Below are 23947 nucleotides of genomic sequence, written 5' to 3' on the forward strand. Positions count from 1 at the left end.
GCAGCAAGAGCAAGAGGTAGAGCATGAGAAAGAAGAAGAGACATCCCTAACTAGAACAAGGAAAGCAAGGGCAGGGTGGGTTAGGGAATGGCTGGCTAGAAGACATGATTTCGGACACTATGATCAGCTATTGACTGGACTCCATAAGGAAGATCACAGAGGCTAAAGGAATTACCTGATAATGACACCTGACCTGTTCCAAGAGATGGTGGAGCAGTTAACCCCTCACCTTAAGAAAGAGACCACATTCATGAGAGAACCGCTTGAAGTTGGACTCAAGCTGGCTGCCACCCTCTGCTTCCTAGTCACTGGAAATTCTTATTCAAGTCCACAGTACAGCTTCAGAGTTGAAGCAAGTACAATCTGCAAGTTCTTACCAGAGGTGTGCAAAGCCATCATTGAGGTCTTCAAGGACGAAGTGCTCAGCTGCCCCCAAACTGAAGAAGAGTGGAAGGAGGTTGCTGAGATGTTCAGCTCCAGATGGAACCACCACAACTGTCTGGGGGCCCTGGACGGCAAGCACGTTCCTATGAAGAAGCCACTCAAAGCAGGCTCCCTCTATTATAATTACAAGGGCTTCCACAGCATTGTACTCATGGCAGTTGCAGATGCTAGGTATAAGTTCTTGTATGTTGATGTTAGGGCAGAGGGTGGTGTCCCATTGAGCCAGTCCTTGTGTCTCTTGTCATACAACTGTGGGTAGTCTTTTACATATTCTGCTAATTTCATGGTACCCTCATCTGTCCACTTAAACTCAGGAATTTCTTCCTTGGACACTCTGATTTATTGTGGGCTCTTCTTCACTTGACAGTTCTATTTAAGTCTCTGTAATAACTTCAAGTTGTATCTGTGGAACAACATCCACACTTGAGCAGTAGGAAGGAGGAGAAAGACCCCTCTCCCTGTCTGCAATCTCTGTCTCTTTCTCTGTCTCTGGCCTGTCCTCTTCCTGTCTTTTCTGCACTGGTCTTCCCCTTCTTCTACGGACTTTCTCTTTGTAAGGCATGTTGTCCGTATGCTGGCAAGTTGCAGAATGGCCAGGACCCGCTTACATACGCACTGACACGAGCGCCGTCGTCGTTCATTGGTCGGGAACTACTCACGAACAATGCGTAAACACTTCGTGAGCAGTTCGTGCATTGCGCGAATGGTTCGTGACGTGCGCGACCTATGCGTGAGCTGGGCGTTTCATGATTACGTGAACAACTGGTGACAACACCCTAACGACCGCACGATCACTCCGCGACACGCTCGTATGCATGAACGCGGCGGGAACAGGCGCGCCCACAACGTGAACAGTTCATGACCAATGCGTGGCATGGCGTGTCAGAACGTGTAGTGGATTCCCATGGCACGCATTGACATGCACCGTCGGCAGTGTTCGTGCCGAGTTCGTGCAGTGTTCACGCATGGTTCACGCAAGTGGCACGCACATGGCACGAAAATAGATGCGTGCCAAATTTTTGAACATTTTGAAATTCTCTCTACGACATGGCACGTACCCCGCACCCTTCACACACTCCTCACGCTCGTTCCCGAAGACTTTAATCATTGGCACGCCGAAGTGCGAGCCATTGCGGGAACGAAAATCGTGACACGACATCTGGAGTGAATCTAGCCATCAATTTTAGGAAAGTGATTTCTCGATTTACAAAAACAAAAGGATAAAGGTGCTTTGTTAATACTCACGCTTTTGCGTTCATAGTCATTATGCTAGGCGATACAAGAGGACCCTCGACTTTGATGTTTTGTTGTTGTTGTTGGTTTGTTGTTTAACGCCGAACTCAGCAATATTCCAGCTATATTACGGCGGTCTGTAAGTTATCGAGTTTGGACCAGACAATCCAGTGATTGAAAGCGTGAGCATCGATCCACGCAGTTGGGATCGATGACAGGCATCAAACAAGTCAGCGAGCCTGACCACCCGATCCTGTTAGTCGCCTCTTACGACAAGCATAGTCGCCTTTTACGACAAGCATGGGTTGCTGAAGACCTATTTTACCCCGGATCTCACGGGTCTTGACGCAGATGTAAGCTAGTATAGTTATCAACGTGTATAGTCATCAGTGCTCTATGATCTAAAGCATCTTCCCGAGGCAAGAGAGTTAACTGACTATAAAAGTCCAGTTGCAACCCTTGCCGAACTAGGCTGGTATTATTGAGTTACATTTTGGCTGGACTAACGAGTCTATGCATAGTCCAATCAAAATCGCGCGACGAAATTGATATCCGGTTCGTAAACTGTCGTGCAGATTTCGGTCGATTGCAGGATTTGCAAAGCATATGCAACGCCATTTCGTTGTCAACAGATATTTTCCAGATCTTTTCATGTTTTAATCAAAGTACTCGCGTGATTTGATGCACTTCGCGATGTAAGACCCGTTTTATCGCAATATAGATATTGATTATCGATCAGATCGTCTTGACTGGGCGCCGCCATTTTGTTTGAAACAAATGCAAGTGAAACGAGAGGTGGGATCTGACTGGTCCATAGGAGAGGCTTAGAAGGGACGTTACTCGTTATAACCACTGGTTGCGCTTCGATCGAGCCCAGGAATTCTAGCCTATTCGGCAAGGGTGGAAACTGGACTTTAATAGTTAGCTAACTCTCTTGCCTCGGGAAGATGGGTCTAAAGGGACTTGCACAAAAGCCATACGTACACATCCGACATGTTTTGCTCGCTCTCATCTCTTTGATTTTCCCGAAGAACAATAATGAGCTCAACATCGAACGATAGATGTGTTTGTAGATCTGCATGATTTATACCCGAAGCAATACTGCAATGTTCACTGGGGGGAACACAAAGGAATGAGATTCTACACGAAGGAAATTTAAACATACCTCTCCATCGATTCGCACACTAGTTTAAACCCTACTGTCTGATGATCCCAGGTACTGGTACCAGAATGGGATCCTGTTCCCCGACATGATCAGTGTCTTCATCGCCCTGGACACCAGTGTACGAGAGAACGGCTGTCTGCAGGTATGTGGGACTGTCTGCAGGTAGGTGGGACTTTCTGCAGGTAGGTGGGACTGTCTGCAGATAGGTGGGACTGTCTGCAGGTAGGTGTGACTGTCTGCAGGTAGGTGTGACTGTCTGCAGATAGGTGGGACTGTCTGCAGGTAGGTGGAACTGTCTGCAGGTAGGTGGGACTTTCTGCAGGTAGGTGGGACTGTCTGCAGATATGTGGGACTGTCTGCAGATAGGTGGGACTCTCTGCAGGTAGGTGGGACTGTCTGCAGGTATGTGGGACTGTCTGCAGGTATGTGGGACTGTCTGCAGGTAGGATGGGCTGTCTGCAGGTAGGTGTGACTGTCTGCAGGTAGGATGGGCTGTCTACAGGTAGGTATGACTGTCTGGAGGTCCGTGGGACCGTCTGGAGGTAAATGGGACTGTCTGACGGTAGGTGGGACTTTCTGCAGGTAGATGGGGCTGTCTGCAGGTAGGTGCGACTGTCTGCAGGTAGGTGGGGGTGTCTGCAGGTAGGTGGGACTGTCTGCAGGTAGGTGGGACTGTCTGCAGGTAGGTGGGACAGTCTGCAGGTAGTTGGGACAGTCTGCAGGTAGGTGGGACTGTCTGCGGGTAGGTGGGACTGTCTGCAGGTAGGTGGGACTGTCTGCAGGTAGGTGGGGCTGTCTGCGGGTAGGTATAACGGTCTGGAGGTCCGTGGGACCGTCTGGAGGTAAATGGGACTGTCTGACGGTAGGTGGGACCTTCTGCAGATAGATGGGACTGTCTGCAGGTAGGTGGGACTGTCTGCAGGTAGTTGGGACAGTCTGCAGGTAGGTGGGACTGTCTGCAGGTAGGTGGGACTGTCTGCAGGTAGGTATAACGGTCTGCAGGTCCGTGGGACCGTCTGGAGGTAAATGGGACTGTCTGACGGTAGTTGGGACCTTCTGCAGATAGATGGGACTGTCTGCAGGTAGGTTGGACTGTCTGCAGGTATGTGGGACTGTCTGCAGGTAGATGGGACTGTCTGCAGGTAGGTGGGACTGTCTGCAGGTAGGTGGGACTGTCTGCAGGTAGGTTGGACTGTCTGAAGGTAGGTGGGACAGTCTGCAGGTAGGTGGGACTGTCTGCAGGTAGGTGGGGCTGTCTGCGGGTAGGTATAACGGTCTGGAGGTCCGTGGGACCGTCTGGAGGTAAATGGGACTGTCTGACGGTAGGTGGGACCTTCTGCAGATAGATGGGACTGTCTGCAGGTAGGTGGGACTGTCTGCAGGTAGGTGGGACTGTCTGCAGGTAGTTGGGACAGTCTGCAGGTAGTTGGGACAGTCTGCAGGTAGGTGGGACTGTCTGCAGGTAGGTGGGGGTGTCTGCAGGTAGGTTGGACTGTCTGAAGGTAGGTGGGACAGTCTGCAGGTAGGTGGGACAGTCTGCAGGTAGGTGGGACTGTCTGCAGGTAGGTGGGGCTGTCTGCAGGTAGGTGGGACTGTCTGCAGGTAGGTGGGACCGTCTGCAGGTAGTTGGGACAGTCTGCAGGTAGGTGGGACTGTCTGCGGGTAGGTGGGACTGTCTGCAGGTAGGTGGGACTGTCTGCAGGTAGGTGGGGCTGTCTGCGGGTAGGTATAACGGTCTGGAGGTCCGTGGGACCGTCTGGAGGTAAATGGGACTGTCTGACGGTAGGTGGGACCTTCTGCAGATAGATGGGACTGTCTGCAGGTAGGTGGGACTGTCTGCAGGTAGTTGGGACAGTCTGCAGGTAGGTGGGACTGTCTGCAGGTAGGTGGGACTGTCTGCAGGTAGGTATAACGGTCTGGAGGTCCGTGGGACCGTCTGGAGGTAAATGGGACTGTCTGACGGTAGTTGGGACTTTCTGCAGGTAGATGGGGCTGTCTGCAGGTAGGTGGGGGTGTATGCAGGTAGGTGGGACTGTCTGCAGGTAGGTGGGACTGTCTGCAGGTAGGTTGGACTGTCTGAAGGTAGGTGGGACAGTCTGCAGGTAGGTGGGACTGTCTGCAGGTAGGTGGGGCTGTCTGCGGGTAGGTATAACGGTCTGGAGGTCCGTGGGACCGTCTGGAGGTAAATGGGACTGTCTGACGGTAGGTGGGACCTTCTGCAGATAGATGGGACTGTCTGCAGGTAGGTGGGACTGTCTGCAGGTAGGTGGGACTGTCTGCAGGTAGTTGGGACAGTCTGCAGGTAGGTGGGACTGTCTGCAGGTAGGTGGGACTGTCTGCAGGTAGGTATAACGGTCTGGAGGTCCGTGGGACCGTCTGGAGGTAAATGGGACTGTCTGACGGTAGTTGGGACTTTCTGCAGGTAGATGGGGCTGTCTGCAGGTAGGTGGGACTGTCTGCAGGTAGGTGGGACTGTCTGCAGGTAGGTGGGGGTGTCTGCAGGTAGGTGGGACTGTCTGCAGGTAGGTTGGACTGTCTGAAGGTAGGTGGGACAGTCTGCAGGTAGGTGGGACAGTCTGCAGGTAGGTGGGACTGTCTGCAGGTAGGTGGGGCTGTCTGCAGGTAGGTGGGACTGTCTGCAGGTAGGTGGGACTGTCTGCAGGTAGGTGGGGCTGTCTGCAGGTAGGTGGGACTGTCTACACGTAGGTGGGACTGTCTACAAGTAGGTGGGGCTGTCTGCAGGTAGGTGGGACTAGTTTAAACCCTACTGTCTGATGATCCCAGGTACTGGTACCAGAACGGGATCCTGTTCCCTGACATGATCAGTGTCTTCATCGCCGTGGACGCCAGTTTACGAGAGAATGGCTGTCTGCAGGTAGGTGGGACTGTCTGCAGGTATGTGGGACTGTCTGCAGGTAGATGGGACTGTCTGCAGGTAGGTGGGACTGTCTGCAGGTAGGTGGGACTGTCTGCAGGTAGGTGGGACTGTCTGCAGGTAGTTGGGACAGTCTGCAGGTAGGTGGGACTGTCTGCAGGTAGGTGGGACTGTCTGCAGGTAGGTATAACGGTCTGGAGGTCCGTGGGACCGTCTGGAGGTAAATGGGACTGTCTGACGGTAGTTGGGACTTTCTGCAGGTAGATGGGGCTGTCTGCAGGTAGGTGGGACTTTCTGCAGGTAGGTGGGGGTGTCTGCAGGTAGGTGGGACTGTCTGCAGGTAGATTGGACTGTCTGAAGGTAGGTGGGACAGTCTGCAGGTAGGTGGGACAGTCTGCAGGTAGGTGGGACTGTCTGCAGGTAGGTGGGGCTGTCTGCAGGTAGGTGGGACTGTCTGCAGGTAGGTGGGACTGTCTGCAGGTAGGTGGGGCTGTCTGCAGGTAGGTGGGACTGTCTACACGTAGGTGGGACTGTCTACAAGTAGGTGGGGCTGTCTGCAGGTAGGTGGGACTAGTTTAAACCCTACTGTCTGATGACCCCAGGTACTGGTACCAGAACGGGATCCTGTTCCCCGACATGATCAGTGTCTTCATCGCCGTGGACGCCAGTTTACGAGAGAATGGCTGTCTGCAGGTAGGTGGGACTGTCTGCAGGTATGTGGGACTGTCTGCAGGTAGATGGGACTGTCTGCAGGTAGGTGGGACTGTCTGCAGGTAGGTGGGACTCTCTGCAGGTAGGTGGGACTGTCTGCAGGTAGGTGGTACTGTCTGAGCTAGTTGGGACTTCTGCAGGTAGGATGGGCTGTCTGCAGGTAGGTGTGACTGTCTGCAGGTAGGATAGGCTGTCTGCAGGTAGGTATGACTGTCTGGAGGTCCGTGGGACCGTCTGGAGGTAAATGGGACTGTCTGACGGTAGGTTGGACTTTCTGCAGATAGATGGGACCGTCTGCAGGTAATCGGGACTGTCTGAGCTAGGTGGGACTGTCTGGAGGTAGGTGGGATTGTCTGGAGGTAGGTGGGACTGTCTGCAGGTAGGTGTGACTGCCTGAAGGTCCGTTGGACCGTCTGGAGGTAAGTGGGACTATCTGCAGGTACATGTAGGTGGGACTGTCTGCAGATAGGTGGGACTGTCTCGAGGTAGGTGGGACTGTCTGGAGGTAGGTGGGACTGTTTGGAGTTGGGTGGGACTGCCTTTAGGTAGGTGGCAATATCCTACTCTTCATGTAAGAGCCGACAGTGCACTGTTTAAATGCCCACACATGTTTCACCCTGTTCTTGTCTCAATCACATGTCTGGAACAGGCGGCTCAGCAGGGTGCATTTCCTGGTGTACCACGACATAGACCAGAACTGCATCAGGCAATGTGACTTGGTGTCTGGTTTGTTTCTTACATGACGTTAAACAAATCGCCGTGACATAGACCGAACATAGCTGACTGTGAGGTAATCAAACATGTTAGACTTGCAGGTTCGTGGTTTCGCCCATCACACTGACGCTGGGTCGAGTCTCCGAGGTGTGTTAAACCCGTGTTGTTACAATTAGCAGGCCTAGTAACCCGGCTGACATCTGAAGGTTTGAAGTAGCTTAATGAACGCACGTGACTTTGTTGTCGCTCCCTTCACGACAGTCCATGGCACACTGTGTTGTTACAGATTCTGGAAGGGTCCCACAAGTGTGGCCGCATCGATCACGGGTTAGTCGCGGGCCAGACGGGAGCGGACGAGGCAAGGGTGGAGTTAATCAAAGACGCACTCCCACTGAAATACGTCGAGATGCAGCCAGGTGAGCCATGTCACGTGACGTCACCTGAAATAGTAGTGCTGTGAAGTATGCACCGGGGAGTCGTTGGTAACTTTAAGTAACGGTATCAGGGTGTACTCTCACTGACTGACTTACTGAAGCAGTTCTACACAGAAAGTTCTCAACTGATATAAGTAAATCACTGGTTGTAACCAGACTTCACAAGATGTTACTGCTGAGTAATTTCAGCATAAATACGGCCATGTCAAACATGCGGTCATATCATACATGCGGTCATGTCATGCATACGGTCATGTTATACATACGGTCATGTCATACATCCTGGCATGTCATACATACGGTCATGTAATACATACAGACATGCCATACATACAATCATGTCATAAAGAAGCTCATATCACACATACTCTCATGTCATACAAACGTAAAAAATGCGGTCATGTCATGCATACGGTCATGTCATACATACGTCATACATGCGGTCATGTTATACAGACGCTCATGTCATACATACGTCATAGATACGGTCATGTCATACATTCGGGCTTGTCATACATACGGTCATGTCATACATATTATCATGTCATACATTCGGTCATGTCATACATACGGTCATGTCATGCAGACGCTAATGTTATACATTCGGTCATGTTATACATACGGTCTTATTATACATACGCTCATGTCACACAGAGGGACATGCCATACATACGGTCATGTCATGCATACGGTCATGTCATGCATACGGTCATATCATGCAGACGCTAATGTCATACATTGGGTCATGTCATACATATGCTCATGTCATACATACGCTCATGTCATATATACACTCATGTCATACATACGCCCATGTCATCTCACGTTTTCGGGAACTATTTTTTCCGCCGTCAGCCATGTTGTATGGCTGTCAGTGCAAACATGACGTCACGCCATGACTTTCGGTTTGTGAGAGTTCATTGAAATGTGAACCTTCATGGAGTGTGGGACTACTCGTAGAATCTCACTATGGACTTTCATTGTTCCCAACTACTTATAGAATCTCACTATGGACTATCATTGTTCCCTACTCCTTGTAGAATCTTACTACGAACTGTCATTGTTCCCAACTACTTGTAGAATCTCACTACGGACTTTCATTGTTCCCAACTACTTGTAGAATCTCACTACGGACTGTCATTGTTCCCCACTCCTTTTAGAATCTCACTACGGACTGTCATTGTTCCCCACTACTTGTAGAATCTCACTACGGACTGTCATTGTTCCCCACTACTTGTAGAATCTCACTACGGACTATCATTGTTCCCCACTACTTGTAGAATCCCACTACGGACTGTCATTGTTCCCTACTACTTGTAGAATCTCACTACGGACTGTCATTGTTCCCCACTACTTGTAGAATCTCACTACGGACTGTCATTGTTCCCCACTACTTGTAGAATCTCACTACGGACAATCATTGTTCCCCACTACTTGTAGAATCTCACTACGGACGGTCATTGTTCCCTACTACTTGTTGAGTCTCACTACGGACTGTCATTGTTCCCCACTACTTGTTGAGTCTCATTACGGACTGTCATTGTTCCCCACTACCTGTAGAATCTCACTACGGACTGTCATTGTTCCCCACTACTTGTAGAATCTCACTACGGACTATCATTGTTCACCACTACTTGTAGAATCTCACTACGGACTGTCATTGTTCCCCACTACTTGTAGAATCTCACTACGGACTGTCATTGTTCCCTACTACTTGTTGAGTCTCATTACGGACTATCATTGTTCCCCACTACTTGTAGAATCTCACTACGGACTGTCATTGTTCCCCACTACTTGTAGAATCTCACTACGGACTGTCATTGTTCCCCACTACTTGTAGAATCTCACTACGGACGGTCATTGTTCCCCTACTACTTGTTGAGTCTCATTACGGACTGTCATTGTTCCCATACTACTTGTAGAATCTCACTACGGACTATCATTGTTCCCCACTACTTGTTGAGTCTCATTATGGACTATCATTGTTCCCCTACTACTTGTAGAATCTCACTACGGACAATCATTGTTCCCTACTCCTTGTAGAATCTCACTACGGACTGTCATTGTTCCCTACTCCTTGTAGAATCTCACTACGGACTGTCATTGTTCCCTACTACTTGTAGAATCTCACTATGGACTATCATTGTTCCCCTACTACTTGTAGAATCTCACTACGGACTATCATTGTTCCCTACTACTTGTAGAATCTCACTACGGACAATCATTGTTCCCTACTACTTGTAGAATCTCACTACGGACTGTCATTGTTCCCCACTACTTATAGAATCTCACTACGGACTGTCATTGTTCCCTACTACTTGTAGAATATCACTACGGACTGTCATTGTTCCCCACTACTTGTAGAATCTCACTACGGACTGTCATTGTTCCCCACTACTTGTTGAGTCTCATTACTGACTACCATTGTTCCCTACTACTCGTAGAATCTCACTACGGGCTGTCATTGTTCCCTACTACTTGTAGAATATCACTACGGACTGTCATTGTTCCCTACTCCTTGTAGAATCTCACTACGGACTGTCATTGTTCCCTACTACTTGTAGAATCTCACTACGGACTGTCATTGTTCCCTACTCCTTGTAGAATATCACTACGGACTGTCATTGTTCCCTACTACTTGTAGAATCTCACTACGGACTGTCATTGTTCCCCACTACTTGTAGAATCTCACTACGGACTGTCATTGTTCCCCACTACTTATAGAATCTCACTACGGACTGTCATTGTTCCCCACTACTTATAGAATCTCACTACGGACTATCATTGTTCCCAACTACTTGTAGAATCTCACTACGGACTATCATTGTTCCCCACTACTTGTAGAATCTCACTACGGACTGTCATTGTTCCCCACTACTTGTAGAATCTCACTACGGACTGTCATTGTTCCCTACTACTTGTTGAGTCTCATTACTGACTACCATTGTTCCCCACTACTTGTAGAATCTCACTACGGATTGTCATTGTTCCCCACTACTTGTAGAATCTCACTACGGACAATCATTGTTCCCCACTACTTGTAGAATCTCACTACGGACGGTCATTGTTCCCTACTACTTGTTGAGTCTCACTACGGACAATCATTGTTCCCCACTACTTGTTGAGTCTCATTACTGACTATCATTGTTCCCCACTACCTGTAGAATCTCACTACGGACTGTCATTGTTCCCCACTACTTGTAGAATCTCACTACGGACTATCATTGTTCACCACTACTTGTAGAATCTCACTACGGACTGTCATTGTTCCCCACTACTTGTAGAATCTCACTACGGACTGTCATTGTTCCCTACTACTTGTTGAGTCTCATTACGGACTATCATTGTTCCCCACTACTTGTAGAATCTCACTACGGACTGTCATTGTTCCCCACTACTTGTAGAATCTCACTACGGACTGTCATTGTTCCCCACTACTTGTAGAATCTCACTACGGACTGTCATTGTTCCCCTACTACTTGTTGAGTCTCATTACGGATTGTCATTGTTCCCATACTACTTGTAGAATCTCACTACGGACTATCATTGTTCCCCACTACTTGTTGAGTCTCATTATGGACTATCATTGTTCCCCTACTACTTGTAGAATCTCACTACGGACAATCATTGTTCCCTACTCCTTGTAGAATCTCACTACGGACTGTCATTGTTCCCTACTCCTTGTAGAATCTCACTACGGACTGTCATTGTTCCCTACTACTTGTAGAATCTCACTATGGACTATCATTGTTCCCCTACTACTTGTAGAATCTCACTACGGACTATCATTGTTCCCTACTACTTGTAGAATCTCACTACGGACAATCATTGTTCCCTACTACTTGTAGAATCTCACTACGGACTGTCATTGTTCCCCACTACTTATAGAATCTCACTACGGACTGTCATTGTTCCCTACTACTTGTAGAATATCACTACGGACTGTCATTGTTCCCCACTACTTGTAGAATCTCACTACGGACTGTCATTGTTCCCCACTACTTGTTGAGTCTCATTACTGACTACCATTGTTCCCTACTACTCGTAGAATCTCACTACGGACTGTCATTCTTCCCTACTACTTGTAGAATATCACTACGGACTGTCATTGTTCCCTACTCCTTGTAGAATCTCACTACGGACTGTCATTGTTCCCTACTACTTGTAGAATCTCACTACGGACTGTCATTGTTCCCTACTCCTTGTAGAATATCACTACGGACTGTCATTGTTCCCTACTACTTGTAGAATCTCACTACGGACTGTCATTGTTCCCCACTACTTGTAGAATATCACTACGGACTGTCATTGTTCCCTACTCCTTGTAGAATCTCACTACGGACTATCATTGTTCCCATACTACTTGTAGAATCTCACTACGGACTATCATTGTTCCCCACTACTTGTAGAATCTCACTACGGACTGTCATTGTTCCCCACTACTTGTAGAATCTCACTACGGACTGTCATTGTTCCCCACTACTTGTAGAATCTCACTACGGACTGTCATTGTTCCCTACTACTTGTAGAATATCACTACGGACTGTCATTGTTCCCCACTACTTGTAGAATCTCACTACGGACTGTCATTGTTCCCTACTACTTGTAGAATCTCACTACGGACTGTCATTGTTCCCTACTCCTTGTAGAATCTCACTACGGACAATCATTGTTCCCCTACTACTTGTAGAATCTCACTACGGACTGTCATTGTTCCCTACTCCTTGTAGAATCTCACTACGGACTGTCATTGTTCCCCACTACTTATAGAATCTCACTGCGGACTGTCATTGTTCCCTACTACTTGTAGAATCTCACTACGGACTGTCATTGTTCCCTACTACTTGTAGAATCTCACTACGGACTATCATTGTTCCCTACTCCTTGTAGAATCTCACTACGGACTATCATTGTTCCCTACTACTTGTTGAGTCTCACTACGGACTGTCATTGTTCCCTACTACTTGTAGAATCTCACTACGGACTGTCATTGTTCCCTACTCCTTGTAGAATCTCACTACGGACTGTCATTGTTCCCTACTCCTTGTAGAATCTCACTACGGACTGTCATTGTTCCCTACTACTTGTAGAATCTCACTACGGACTATCATTGTTCCCTACTCCTTGTAGAATCTCACTACGGACTGTCATTGTTCCCTACTACTTGTAGAATCTCACTACGGACTGTCATTGTTCCCTACTCCTTGTAGAATCTCACTACGGACTGTCATTGTTCCCTACTACTTGTAGAATCTCACTACGGACTGTCATTGTTCCCTACTACTTGTAGAATCTCACTACGGACTGTCATTGTTCCCTACTCCTTGTAGAATCTCACTATGGACTGTCATTATTCCCCACTACTTATAGAATCTCACTACGGACTGTCATTGTTCCCTACTCCTTGTAGAATCTCACTATGGACTGTCATTATTCCCCACTACTTATAGAATCTCACTACGGACTGTCATTGTTCCCTACTACTTGTAGAATCTCACTACGGACTGTCATTGTTCCCCACTACTTATAGAATCTCACTACGGACTATCATTGTTCCCTTACTACTTGTAGAATCTCACTACGGACTGTCATTGTTCCCCACTACTTGTTGAGTCCCACTACGGACTGTCATTGTTCCCAACTACTTGTAGAATCTCACTACGGACTGTCATTGTTCCCTACTACTTGTTGAGTCCCACTACGGACTGTCATTGTTCCCAACTACTTGTAGAATCTCACTACGGACAATCATTGTTCCCTACTACTTGTAGAATCTCACTACGGACTGTCATTGTTCCCTACTACTTATAGAATCTCACTACGGACTATCATTGTTCCCTACTCCTTGTAGAATCTCACTACGGACTGTCATTGTTCCCTACTACTTGTAGAATCTCACTACGGACTGTCATTGTTCCCTACTCCTTGTAGAATCTCACTATGGACTGTCATTATTCCCCACTACTTATAGAATCTCACTACGGACTGTCATTGTTCCCTACTACTTGTAGAATCTCACTACGGACTGTCATTGTTCCCCACTACTTATAGAATCTCACTACGGACTATCATTGTTCCCTACTCCTTGTAGAATCTCACTACGGACTGTCATTGTTCCCTACTCCTTGTAGAATCTCACTACGGACTGTCATTGTTCCCCACTACTTATAGAATCTCACTACAGACTGTCATTGTTCCCCACTACTTATAGAATCTCACTACGGACTGTCATTGTTCCCCACTACTTATAGAATCTCACTACAGACTGTCATTGTTCCCCACTACTTATAGAATCTCACTACAGACTGTCATTGTTCCCTACTACTTGTAGAATCTCACTACGGACTGTCATTGTTCCCCACTACTTGTAGAATCTCACTACGGACTGTCATTGTTCCCCACTACTTATAGAATCTCACTACAGACTGTCATTGTTCCCCACTACTTATAGAATCTCACTACGGACTGTCATTGTTCCCTACTACTTGTAGAATATCACTGCGGACTATCATTGTTCCCTTACTACTTGTAGAATCTCACTACGGACTGTCATTGTTCCCTACTACTTGTAGAATCTCACTACGGACTGTCATTGTTCCCTACTACTTATAGAATCTCACTACAGACTGTCATTGTTCCCTACTACTTATAGAATCTCACTACAGACTGTCATTGTTCCCCACTACTTGTAGAATCTCACTACGGACTGTCATTGTTCCCCACTACTTATAGAATCTCACTACAGACTGTCATTGTTCCCCACTACTTATAGAATCTCACTACGGACTGTCATTGTTCCCTACTACTTGTAGAATCTCACTACGGACTGTCATTGTTCCCCACTACTTATAGAATCTCACTACGGACTGTCATTGTTCCCCACTACTTATAGAATCTCACTACAGACTGTCATTGTTCCCCACTACTTATAGAATCTCACTACGGACTGTCATTGTTCCCCACTACTTATAGAATCTCACTACAGACTGTCATTGTTCCCCACTACTTATAGAATCTCACTACGGACTGTCATTGTTCCCTACTACTTGTAGAATATCACTGCGGACTATCATTGTTCCCTTACTACTTGTAGAATCTCACTACGGACTGTCATTGTTCCCTACTACTTGTAGAATCTCACTACGGACTGTCATTGTTCCCTACTACTCGTAGAATCTCACTACGGACAATCATTGTTCCCCACTACTTGTAGAATCTCACTACGGACTGTCATTGTTCCCAACTACTTGTTGAGTCTCACTACGGACTGTCATTGTTCCCTACTCCTTGTAGAATCTCACTACGGACTGTCATTGTTCCCTACTCCTTGTAGAATCTCACTAAGGACTGTCATTGTTCCCTACTACTTGTAGAATCTCACTACGGACTGTCATTGTTCCCTACTACTTGTAGAATCTCACTACGGACTGTCATTGTTCCCTACTCCTTGTAGAATCTCACTAAGGACTGTCATTGTTCCCTACTACTTGTAGAATATCACTACGGACTTTCATTGTTCCCTACTACTCGTAGAATCTCACTACGGACAATCATTGTTCCCCACTACTTGTAGAATCTCACTACGGACTGTCATTGTTCCCAACTACTTGTTGAGTCTCACTACGGACTGTCATTGTTCCCTACTCCTTGTAGAATCTCACTACGGACTGTCATTGTTCCCTACTCCTTGTAGAATCTCACTAAGGACTGTCATTGTTCCCTACTACTTGTAGAATCTCACTACGGACTGCCATTGTTCCCTACTACTTGTAGAATCTCACTACGGACTGTCATTGTTCCCTACTCCTTGTAGAATCTCACTAAGGACTGTCATTGTTCCCTACTACTTGTAGAATATCACTACGGACTGTCATTGTTCCCTACTACTTGTAGAATCTCACTACGGACTGTCATTGTTCCCCACTCATTTTAGAATCTCACTACGGACTGTCATTGTTCCCTACTCCTTGTAGAATCTTACTACGGACTGTCATTGTTCACTACTACTTGTAGAATCTCACTACGGACTATCATTGTTCCCCACTACTTGTAGAATCTCACTACGGACTATCATTGTTCCCTACTACTTGTAGAATCTCACTACGGACTGTCATTGTTCCCTACTACTTGTAGAATCTCACTACGGACTGTCATTGTTCCCCACTCCTTTTAGAATCTCACTACGGACTATCATTGTTCCCTACTCCTTGTAGAATCTCACTACGGACTGTCATTGTTCCCCACTACTTGTAGAATCTCACTACGGACTGTCATTGTTCCCTACTACTTGTAGAATCTCACTACGGACTGTCATTGTTCCCCTACTACTTGTAGAATCTCACTACGGACTGTCATTGTTCCCTACTCCTTGTAGAATCTCACTACGGACTATCATTGTTCCCCAGTACTTGTAGAATCTCACTACGGACAATCATTGTTCCCTACTCCTTGTAGAATCTCACTACGGACTGTCATTGTTCCCTACTACTTGTAGAATCTCACTACGGACTGTCATTGTTCCCCTACTACTTGTAGAATCTCACTACGGACTGTCATTGTTCCCTACTACTTGTAGAATCTCACTACGGACTGTCATTGTTCCCTACTACTTGTAGAATCTCACTACGGACTGTCATTGTTCCCTACTCCTTGTAGAATCTCACTATGGACTGTCATTATTCCCCACTACTTATAGAATCTCACTACGGACTGTCATTGTTCCCTACTCCTTGTAGAATCTCACTATGGACTGTCATTATTCCCCACTACTTATAGAATCTCACTACGGACTGTCATTGTTCCCTACTACTTGTAGAATCTCACTACGGACTGTCATTTTTCCCTACTACTTGTAGAATCTCACTACGGACTGTCATTGTTCCCTACTCCTTGTAGAATCTCACTACGGACTGTCATTGTTCCCCACTACTTGTAGAATCTCACTATGGACTATCATTGTTCCCTACTACTTGTAGAATCTCACTACGGACAATCATTGTTCCCCACTACTCGTAGAATATCACTGCGGACTATCATTGTTCCCTTACTACTTGTAGAATCTCACTACGGACTATCATTGTTCCCTACTACTTGTAGAATCTCACTACGGACTATCATTGTTCCCTACTACTTGTAGAATCTCACTACGGACTGTCATTGTTCCCCACTACTTGTAGAATCTCACTACGGACAATCATTGTTCCCCACTACTCGTAGAATATCACTGCGGACTATCATTGTTCCCTTACTACTTGTAGAATCTCACTACGGACTGTCATTGTTCCCTACTACTTGTAGAATCTCACTACGGACTGTCATTGTTCCCTACTCCTTGTAGAATCTCACTACGGACTGTCATTGTTCCCCACTACTTGTAGAATCTCACTACGGACTGTCATTGTTCCCTACTACTTGTAGAATCTCACTACGGACTGTCATTATTCCCCTACTACTTGTAGAATCTCACTACGGACTGTCATTGTTCCCTACTACTTGTAGAATCTCACTACGGACTGTCATTGTTCCCCACTACTTGTTGAGTCTCATTATGGACTATCATTGTTCCCCTACTACTTGTAGAATCTCACTACGGACTGTCATTGTTCCCTACTACTTGTAGAATCTCACTACGGACTGTCATTGTTCCCTACTACTTGTAGAATCTCACTACGGACTATCATTGTTCCCCTACTACTTATAGAATCTCACTACGGACTATCATTGTTCCCCTACTACTTATAGAATCTCACTACGGACTGTCATTGTTCCCAACTACTTGTAGAATCTCACTACGGACTGTCATTGTTCCCCACTACTTGTAGAATCTCACTACGGACAATCATTGTTCCCCAGTACTTGTAGAATATCACTACGGACAATCATTGTTCCCCACTACTTGTAGAATATCACTACGGACAATCATTGTTCCCCATTACTTGTTGAGTCTCATTATGGACTATCATTGTTCCCCTACTACTTGTAGAATATCACTACGGACAATCATTGTTCCCCACTACTTGTAGAATATCACTACGGACAATCATTGTTCCCCACTACTTGTTGAGTCTCATTATGGACTATCATTGTTCCCCTACTACTTGTAGAATCTCACTACGGACTGTCATTGTTCCCTACTACGTGTAGAATATCACTACGGACTATCATTGTTCCCCACTACTTGTTGAGTCTCATTATGGACTATCATTGTTCCCCTACTACTTGTAGAATCTCACTACGGACAATCATTGTTCCCCACTACTTGTTGAGTCTCATTATGGACTATCATTGTTCCCCTACTACTTGTAGAATATCGCTACGGACTATCATTGTTCCCCACTACTTGTAGAATCTCACTACGGGCTATCATTGATCCCCACTACTTGTAGAATATCACTACGGACAATCATTGTTCCCCACTACTTGTTGAGTCTCATTATGGACTATCATTGTTCCCCACTACTTGTAGAATATCACTGCGGACTATCATTGTTCCCTTACTACTTGTAGAATCTCACTACGGACGGCCATTGTTCCCAACTACTTGTAGAATATCACTACGGACTATCATTGTTCCCCTACTACTTGTAGAATATCACTACGGACAATCATTGTTCCCCACTACTTGTTGAATCTCACTACGGACTGTCATTGTTCCCCTACTACTTGTTGAGTCTCATTATTGACTGTCATTGTTCCCCACTACTTGTAGAATATCACTACGGGCTATCATTGTTCCCCTACTACTTGTAGAATATCACTACGGACTATCATTGTTCCCCACTACTTGTTGAGTCTCATTACGGACTGTCATTGTTCCTCACTATTTGTAGAATCTCATTATGGACAGTTGTTGTTCCCCCACTATTTGCTTAGTCTCATTACGGACTGTCATCGTTCCCCACTACTTGTGTTTGTAGGAGACGCTGTCTTCTTCCACAGCAACGTCCTGCACACCAGCAGCCCCAACGTGAGTGACAGACGCCGCTGGGTGTTCATCTCCTGCTACAACAAAGTCTCCAATAAGTCGGTCAAAAAACACCATTTCCCCTCGTGTGGAAAACTGGACATTGTAAGTAACAAGCGGCTGAGTTTATGAATTGGGTTACATATACATCCAGCAGTGACACGATCCATAGTCAGTGCCTGGTTCTAGAAGGTCACACATTCACACGTGTAATGTTCATAATCATCCACCCGTGTCACCAACGGTCGAAACACTCCCCTCGCCTCGCCTTGTAGTCTGAACTGGTGATTATTTGAGAAATAAACGACTCGTGGTCGTTGTTTATTTTTTATATGAGATATCAACAAACGTACATCCTTTCTTTTTCAGGATGTTAGTAAAAAGTACATGTTTAAAATATATTTACCCCTATTTAAATAATGATGACCCCCTGAATAAAATTTGTGAACGAGGCGTGGTTTATTTCACGATAAACCATTGTTCTATCATCACTTCATTACTGGAGAGTCGAACATACACTCGCAACTTGATGAAGCCATATACTTAGCAACGCAGATAAACGCAATGGCCGAACGATCACATCCAAAAGTGAGCGAGATATGGCAATCGGTGTTGGGAGAAAAGGTGCAGATAATCCATGTGAGAACTATGGGAATATACGGGAAATACCAAACGTAACACCCCTGTTCATAAGATGGACTTAAAGAGGGTGTACAAAATGTTGATATCTCATGTAAGAAATAAACTAATCGTCCCTAATGGTTTATTCACCCTGCAGTGTTTTATTGTACGATAAACAACTCCCATTCGTCGTTTACTAGTATTTCTAAATAACCAACTCTCGTCGCATGTGCGTGTGTTTAATGCAAAATAATTGTGAAACACCGGGTGCTAAATGCTGGTTAACGGACTATAGTAGACTAATACTTGCACGTGTGTGTTGTCCAGGTGTGTGACTCGGCCATCCGGAGCTGCACTAACGTCACGGACATGTCTGGGAAAGACTTCCTGGACCCCAATGACAATACGTTGATTAAAGCTGCGAAATAGAAGTCACACGACTAGATAGATACCCGGGTGACGTGATCCTGCAGGATACCCGGACGTGATCAGGATGATCCACTCCGTTACTCATATCGTACCCAAGACAAACTTTGTGATAACATCTTCGTTACACTGTGTTACACTGGAAATGCAAGTTTCTGTCATATGTTCTTATTTTCAGTCAAATAATATGTATTCCAGGTCTTATTCTTATAAAAAGTGCCAACGTAATTTAATTTAAAATAAATATTAACCACCTTTTGTCCTCGATGTGGTCTTCCGACTATTTTCAAATCTATGACATGAGAGCCCTCCGTGAAGGTCACGGCTCACTGAGGATCCTCAGTCTTGTCATGATGAAGGGAGATTAGGGCCTGGGTGATATTGTATCAGTGGCGTGGATAGTTGCAACAGCTGGTTTGTCCAAGCTTGGGGTAACTCTCCAGGCGTTAATCAACAGTATGCTATCAATGTGTTGTGCATGTATCTCCCAACATGGTGGATACGCCAGATATTGATCTACACGCCCGAAATTCATTTTACAGACATTTATCGTCATTGCACATCCACTATCATTTCATCAGTTCCCTTACTTTATGCCGTTAGTATATAGAATGAGGGCATTCGTCTGGTATGGTTCACCTCTTGCCCTGCTAAACTTCAACTATTTGTCCTGCAACAAGTACTCTACCTATATTGCGTTTTAGTGTGGCAAATATGAGCAACACAACTTGGCGATAAAACATGTGTATGACGATAAATAGAATTTTGTAGTAATTAATTTGATAAAAATGTGATATAACTTTAAAAAATTATTTTAAACACATTCATATATTTAAATAGTATTAAAAGAAGAATATTAATCTTCCATAGGTAGCTAGATGTTCCAGAACACAGGTGTTACCCCAGTACATAGATGCATGCCACGATGTTACTTGGGTATATATGTAGGTACCAGGTGTCACCCCAGTACATAGATGCATGCCACGATGTTACTTGGGTATACATGTAGGTACCAGGTGTCACCCCAGTACATAGATGCATGCCACGATCTTACTTGGGTATGTGTACGGCTGGGTGTGGGTGGTACAGGGGGCCAGTTGTGTACGGCTGGGTGTGGGTGGTACAGGGTGTCAGTTGTGTACGGCTGGGTGTGGGTGGTACAGGGTGTCAGTTGTATACGGCTGGGTGTGGGTGATACAGGGTGTCAGTTGTATACGGCTGGGTGTGGGTGGTACAAGGTGCCAGTTGTATACGGCTGGGTGTGGGTGGTACAGGGTGTCAGTTGTATACGGCTGGGTGTGGATGGTACAGGGTGTCAGTTGTGTACGGCTGGGTGTGGGTGGTACAAGGTGCCAGTTGTGTACGGCTGGGTGTGGGTGGTACAGGGTGTCAGTTGTATACGGCTGGGTGTGGGTGGTACAGGGTGTCAGTTGTATACGGCTGGGTGTGGGTGGTACAGGGTGTCAGTTGTATACGGCTGGTGTGGGTGGTACAAGGTGTCAGTTGTATACGGCTGGGTGTGGGTGATACAGGGTGTCAGTTGTGTACGGCTGGTGTGGGTGGTACAGGGTGTCAGTTGTGTACGGCTGGGTGGAACAGGAGTGGCAGTTCTTTATGGGTTGTGTGCGGTACAGCGTGTCGATTACATGTGTTGTGTTCGGCAGGACCCAAGGACCCTGGAAACACTCAGGGGCCAAGTTTACGCACACGGTCACCCATCCAACTCCTCATCGAGATCGACGTTGCTTAACTTCAACTGACTTGCGACCTGTGCACAGAACCACGTGCCACAAGATTATGTCACCACGGGTTTAGTCAACACTATGCTTAATGTTCCAACATCGGCTTATTCGTTTGTTAGCTTGAACATGCTAAACTCAAAAACAATGCATATTTTATCAGATTATAACATCAATTATTAGGTATCTTGAAAAATATGTCACATTCGTATTAAATAAATGTAGTGTATGATTAATGTATCCAAATGAAGTTTAAAAACTGTATAAACATACCGCTCGGCGTTCGTTACGGAAAGCTATGAACACTTAGTGGATAGTACTTCACTTACCATTCGACAATACAACAGCGTTGGCATGTAAGTAGTTGAGTCTGGGGCGGTAGGAAGGGCCGCTTCAGAAACAGATGAACATAAATTGAATGATAGTTCAAGCAGAGATGTGGGGACAATTGGCTATCCTAGATCGTATAGAAAACGCAACCTTTCAACCTTTCAAAGCAGTGAGTATGGATAAACGACGCTTATAGAACCTATAGAACCATCTAGATTATTTTAGAACACGTACACCTATGACTTGCGTGTTTAGCATTGAAAACTCGGATAGTAACGTTGTCCTGGTTTGTTTCTTACTCAGCTAACTGTTTGCAACTCTTTATGCTGCAGTTAGGAAATGTAAGGAAACAAGGTACGGCTTGGCATAGGTCATTTTAAGACAATGAGCCGCAAAAAGGATACCGTCACGAGTAATTGCACAATCTAACTCATCATCAGGTAGCAATTCACACATCATCGCAGTCTTCAGCTAGTCCCCCATTTAAGTCTCTGAAATGAACGATTAATATTTATATCTATTTCATCCTTTTTAATACCATGATCATTGATTTTAAGACATAGCAGAAAGATTTTTTATCTTGTTTACAACGCAACTTTACAACACAATTCATTCTTAATGAGGTGAAAGATTGTTCTAAAGTTTCCCTGTAAGTTTTACTGGCTTTCGGAAAATTAGATCAATATCCGTGAGATTTATTACACCTATAAGTACGCTTATGTTTGTGATAATTACGTCTCAAAGAGACACTGAATTCTGTAGACTTAATACATGAGTCAAATTTGGCGCGTTAATATCTTTTTTAAATATCATTTTTTTTTTTTTTTTTTTTTTTGGGGGGGGGGGGGGGGTACTTTTCATCATTGTTACATTAGCCATATTTCGATTCATTTTAGTATTTAGAATTGGAGCATTTTGTCTAATGCTATGGAAAAGATTTGACACTTAGACCGTTACGGAACAAAAAACCCACACACACACATCCATGATTCTGACAAAACTATACTTAAGATACACATAAAATATTAGAATGATAGCTGATTGAAAATGTACATATGTTATAATCATAGTAATGCACTTCATATTGTTATGAACGTTAACTATGTTGCGACACTAATTAGGATGTTTCTCCTTATGTGTAGTTTACACAAGTACACTTATCTTTTTGTAACGCCACAGCAATGGGGGGCAGTGGGGTAACCAAGTGGTTAAAGCGGTCGCTCGTCACGCCGAAGACCCAGTTCGATTCCCCACATGGGTACATTGTGTGAAGCCCATTTCTGGTGTTCCCCTCCGTGATATTGCTTGATTTTTGTTTAAAACGACGCGGTGTTCATCAAATTATTATATGCAAGTACATGTACTTGTAGATTTGCACAATACAAGAGACACAATACAAGTTGATTATAAATCAAATGTCAAAATGAATATTTACGGACAACAGTATGACACACTGTAACATTATATACTACTGAAAACAAGTTATGGAACACCCACAATTTGAAGATTGTATTTTGCAATACTTTCTTTGGAAAATTATATATCTTAATATTTATTATATATATTTTATATTTAGACATAAAACTAACAAGGCCATGAAGCAATCAATCACATTTTACACAGAAATCTGTGGATTGTTTTAAAATCACCTACGTATGTACAGTTAAATTATGTTTTAAGTAAATAGTGAGAAAAGTTCAACATTCCCTCCCAATTGAAACTGATAACACATGCGGCCCCTCTATAGTGGTCAAGAGGGGATATGGCTTTACCGCGAGTGAGCGATGTCCCCTCTCGGCCACCATAATCGTGCCATGTATTAACATGCACGTGCAAATTCTGATGAACGACCGACCTTACAGTCGAGGAAATGTCTACATTAATATGTATTGAAAGATGCATTTTATAATTTCAGAATAAACTTATTTTCGCTGAACACAGTTACTATTTTCCTTTAGTGTAGAAGGACTTACATTGAACCCTATGGGGAATCCGCCCCACACCCAAAGCCAAAGAATTCGATGTTTTGACAGTAATGGAGTGACATTGCTGGAATAAACTTTAAAGAAAAAATGTTTTTAAATATTACTTTTTTTATTTAGAATTTATAGGGTATTTGAAATAATTATATCCCACAAAGCAGTTAACTTTAATTATCATATATAGGTCTACATGTTCGGAATATATTAAAGGGCATATCTACAAATTAAGATACATATGTCGAATTTGTCGATATTTTATTTCAAAACAGATACAAACGATACAAGAAATATAAATTTCAGTTTGATTATA

General features: G+C 45.1%; 1 protein-coding gene across 2 annotated transcripts in view; it reads left to right on the forward strand.

Annotated features, from left to right (window-relative positions):
- Window positions 1-19846, forward strand: part of LOC124121022 (ectoine dioxygenase-like) — a 34166-nt gene extending 14320 nt beyond the window's left edge. The window contains exons 6-9 of one of the 2 annotated variants that reach the window (XM_048398311.1): window positions 5627-5717; window positions 7429-7558; window positions 18493-18644; window positions 19488-19846. In XM_048398311.1, coding sequence (XP_048254268.1) covers window positions 5627-5717; window positions 7429-7558; window positions 18493-18644; window positions 19488-19589 — 475 coding nt within the window. In that variant the 3' untranslated portion in view covers window positions 19590-19846. Of the gene's footprint in view, window positions 1-2893; window positions 2985-5626; window positions 5718-7428; window positions 7559-18492; window positions 18645-19487 lie in introns of both variants that reach the window. The other variant, XM_046483962.2, reaches the window with a different exon arrangement.
- Window positions 19847-23947: the final 4101 nt, after the last annotated feature.

Source organism: Haliotis rufescens, unplaced genomic scaffold (genome assembly GCF_023055435.1).
Source record: "Haliotis rufescens isolate VD_foot unplaced genomic scaffold, xgHalRufe1.0.p SCAF_18, whole genome shotgun sequence".
Lineage (NCBI taxonomy): Eukaryota > Metazoa > Mollusca > Gastropoda > Lepetellida > Haliotidae > Haliotis > Haliotis rufescens.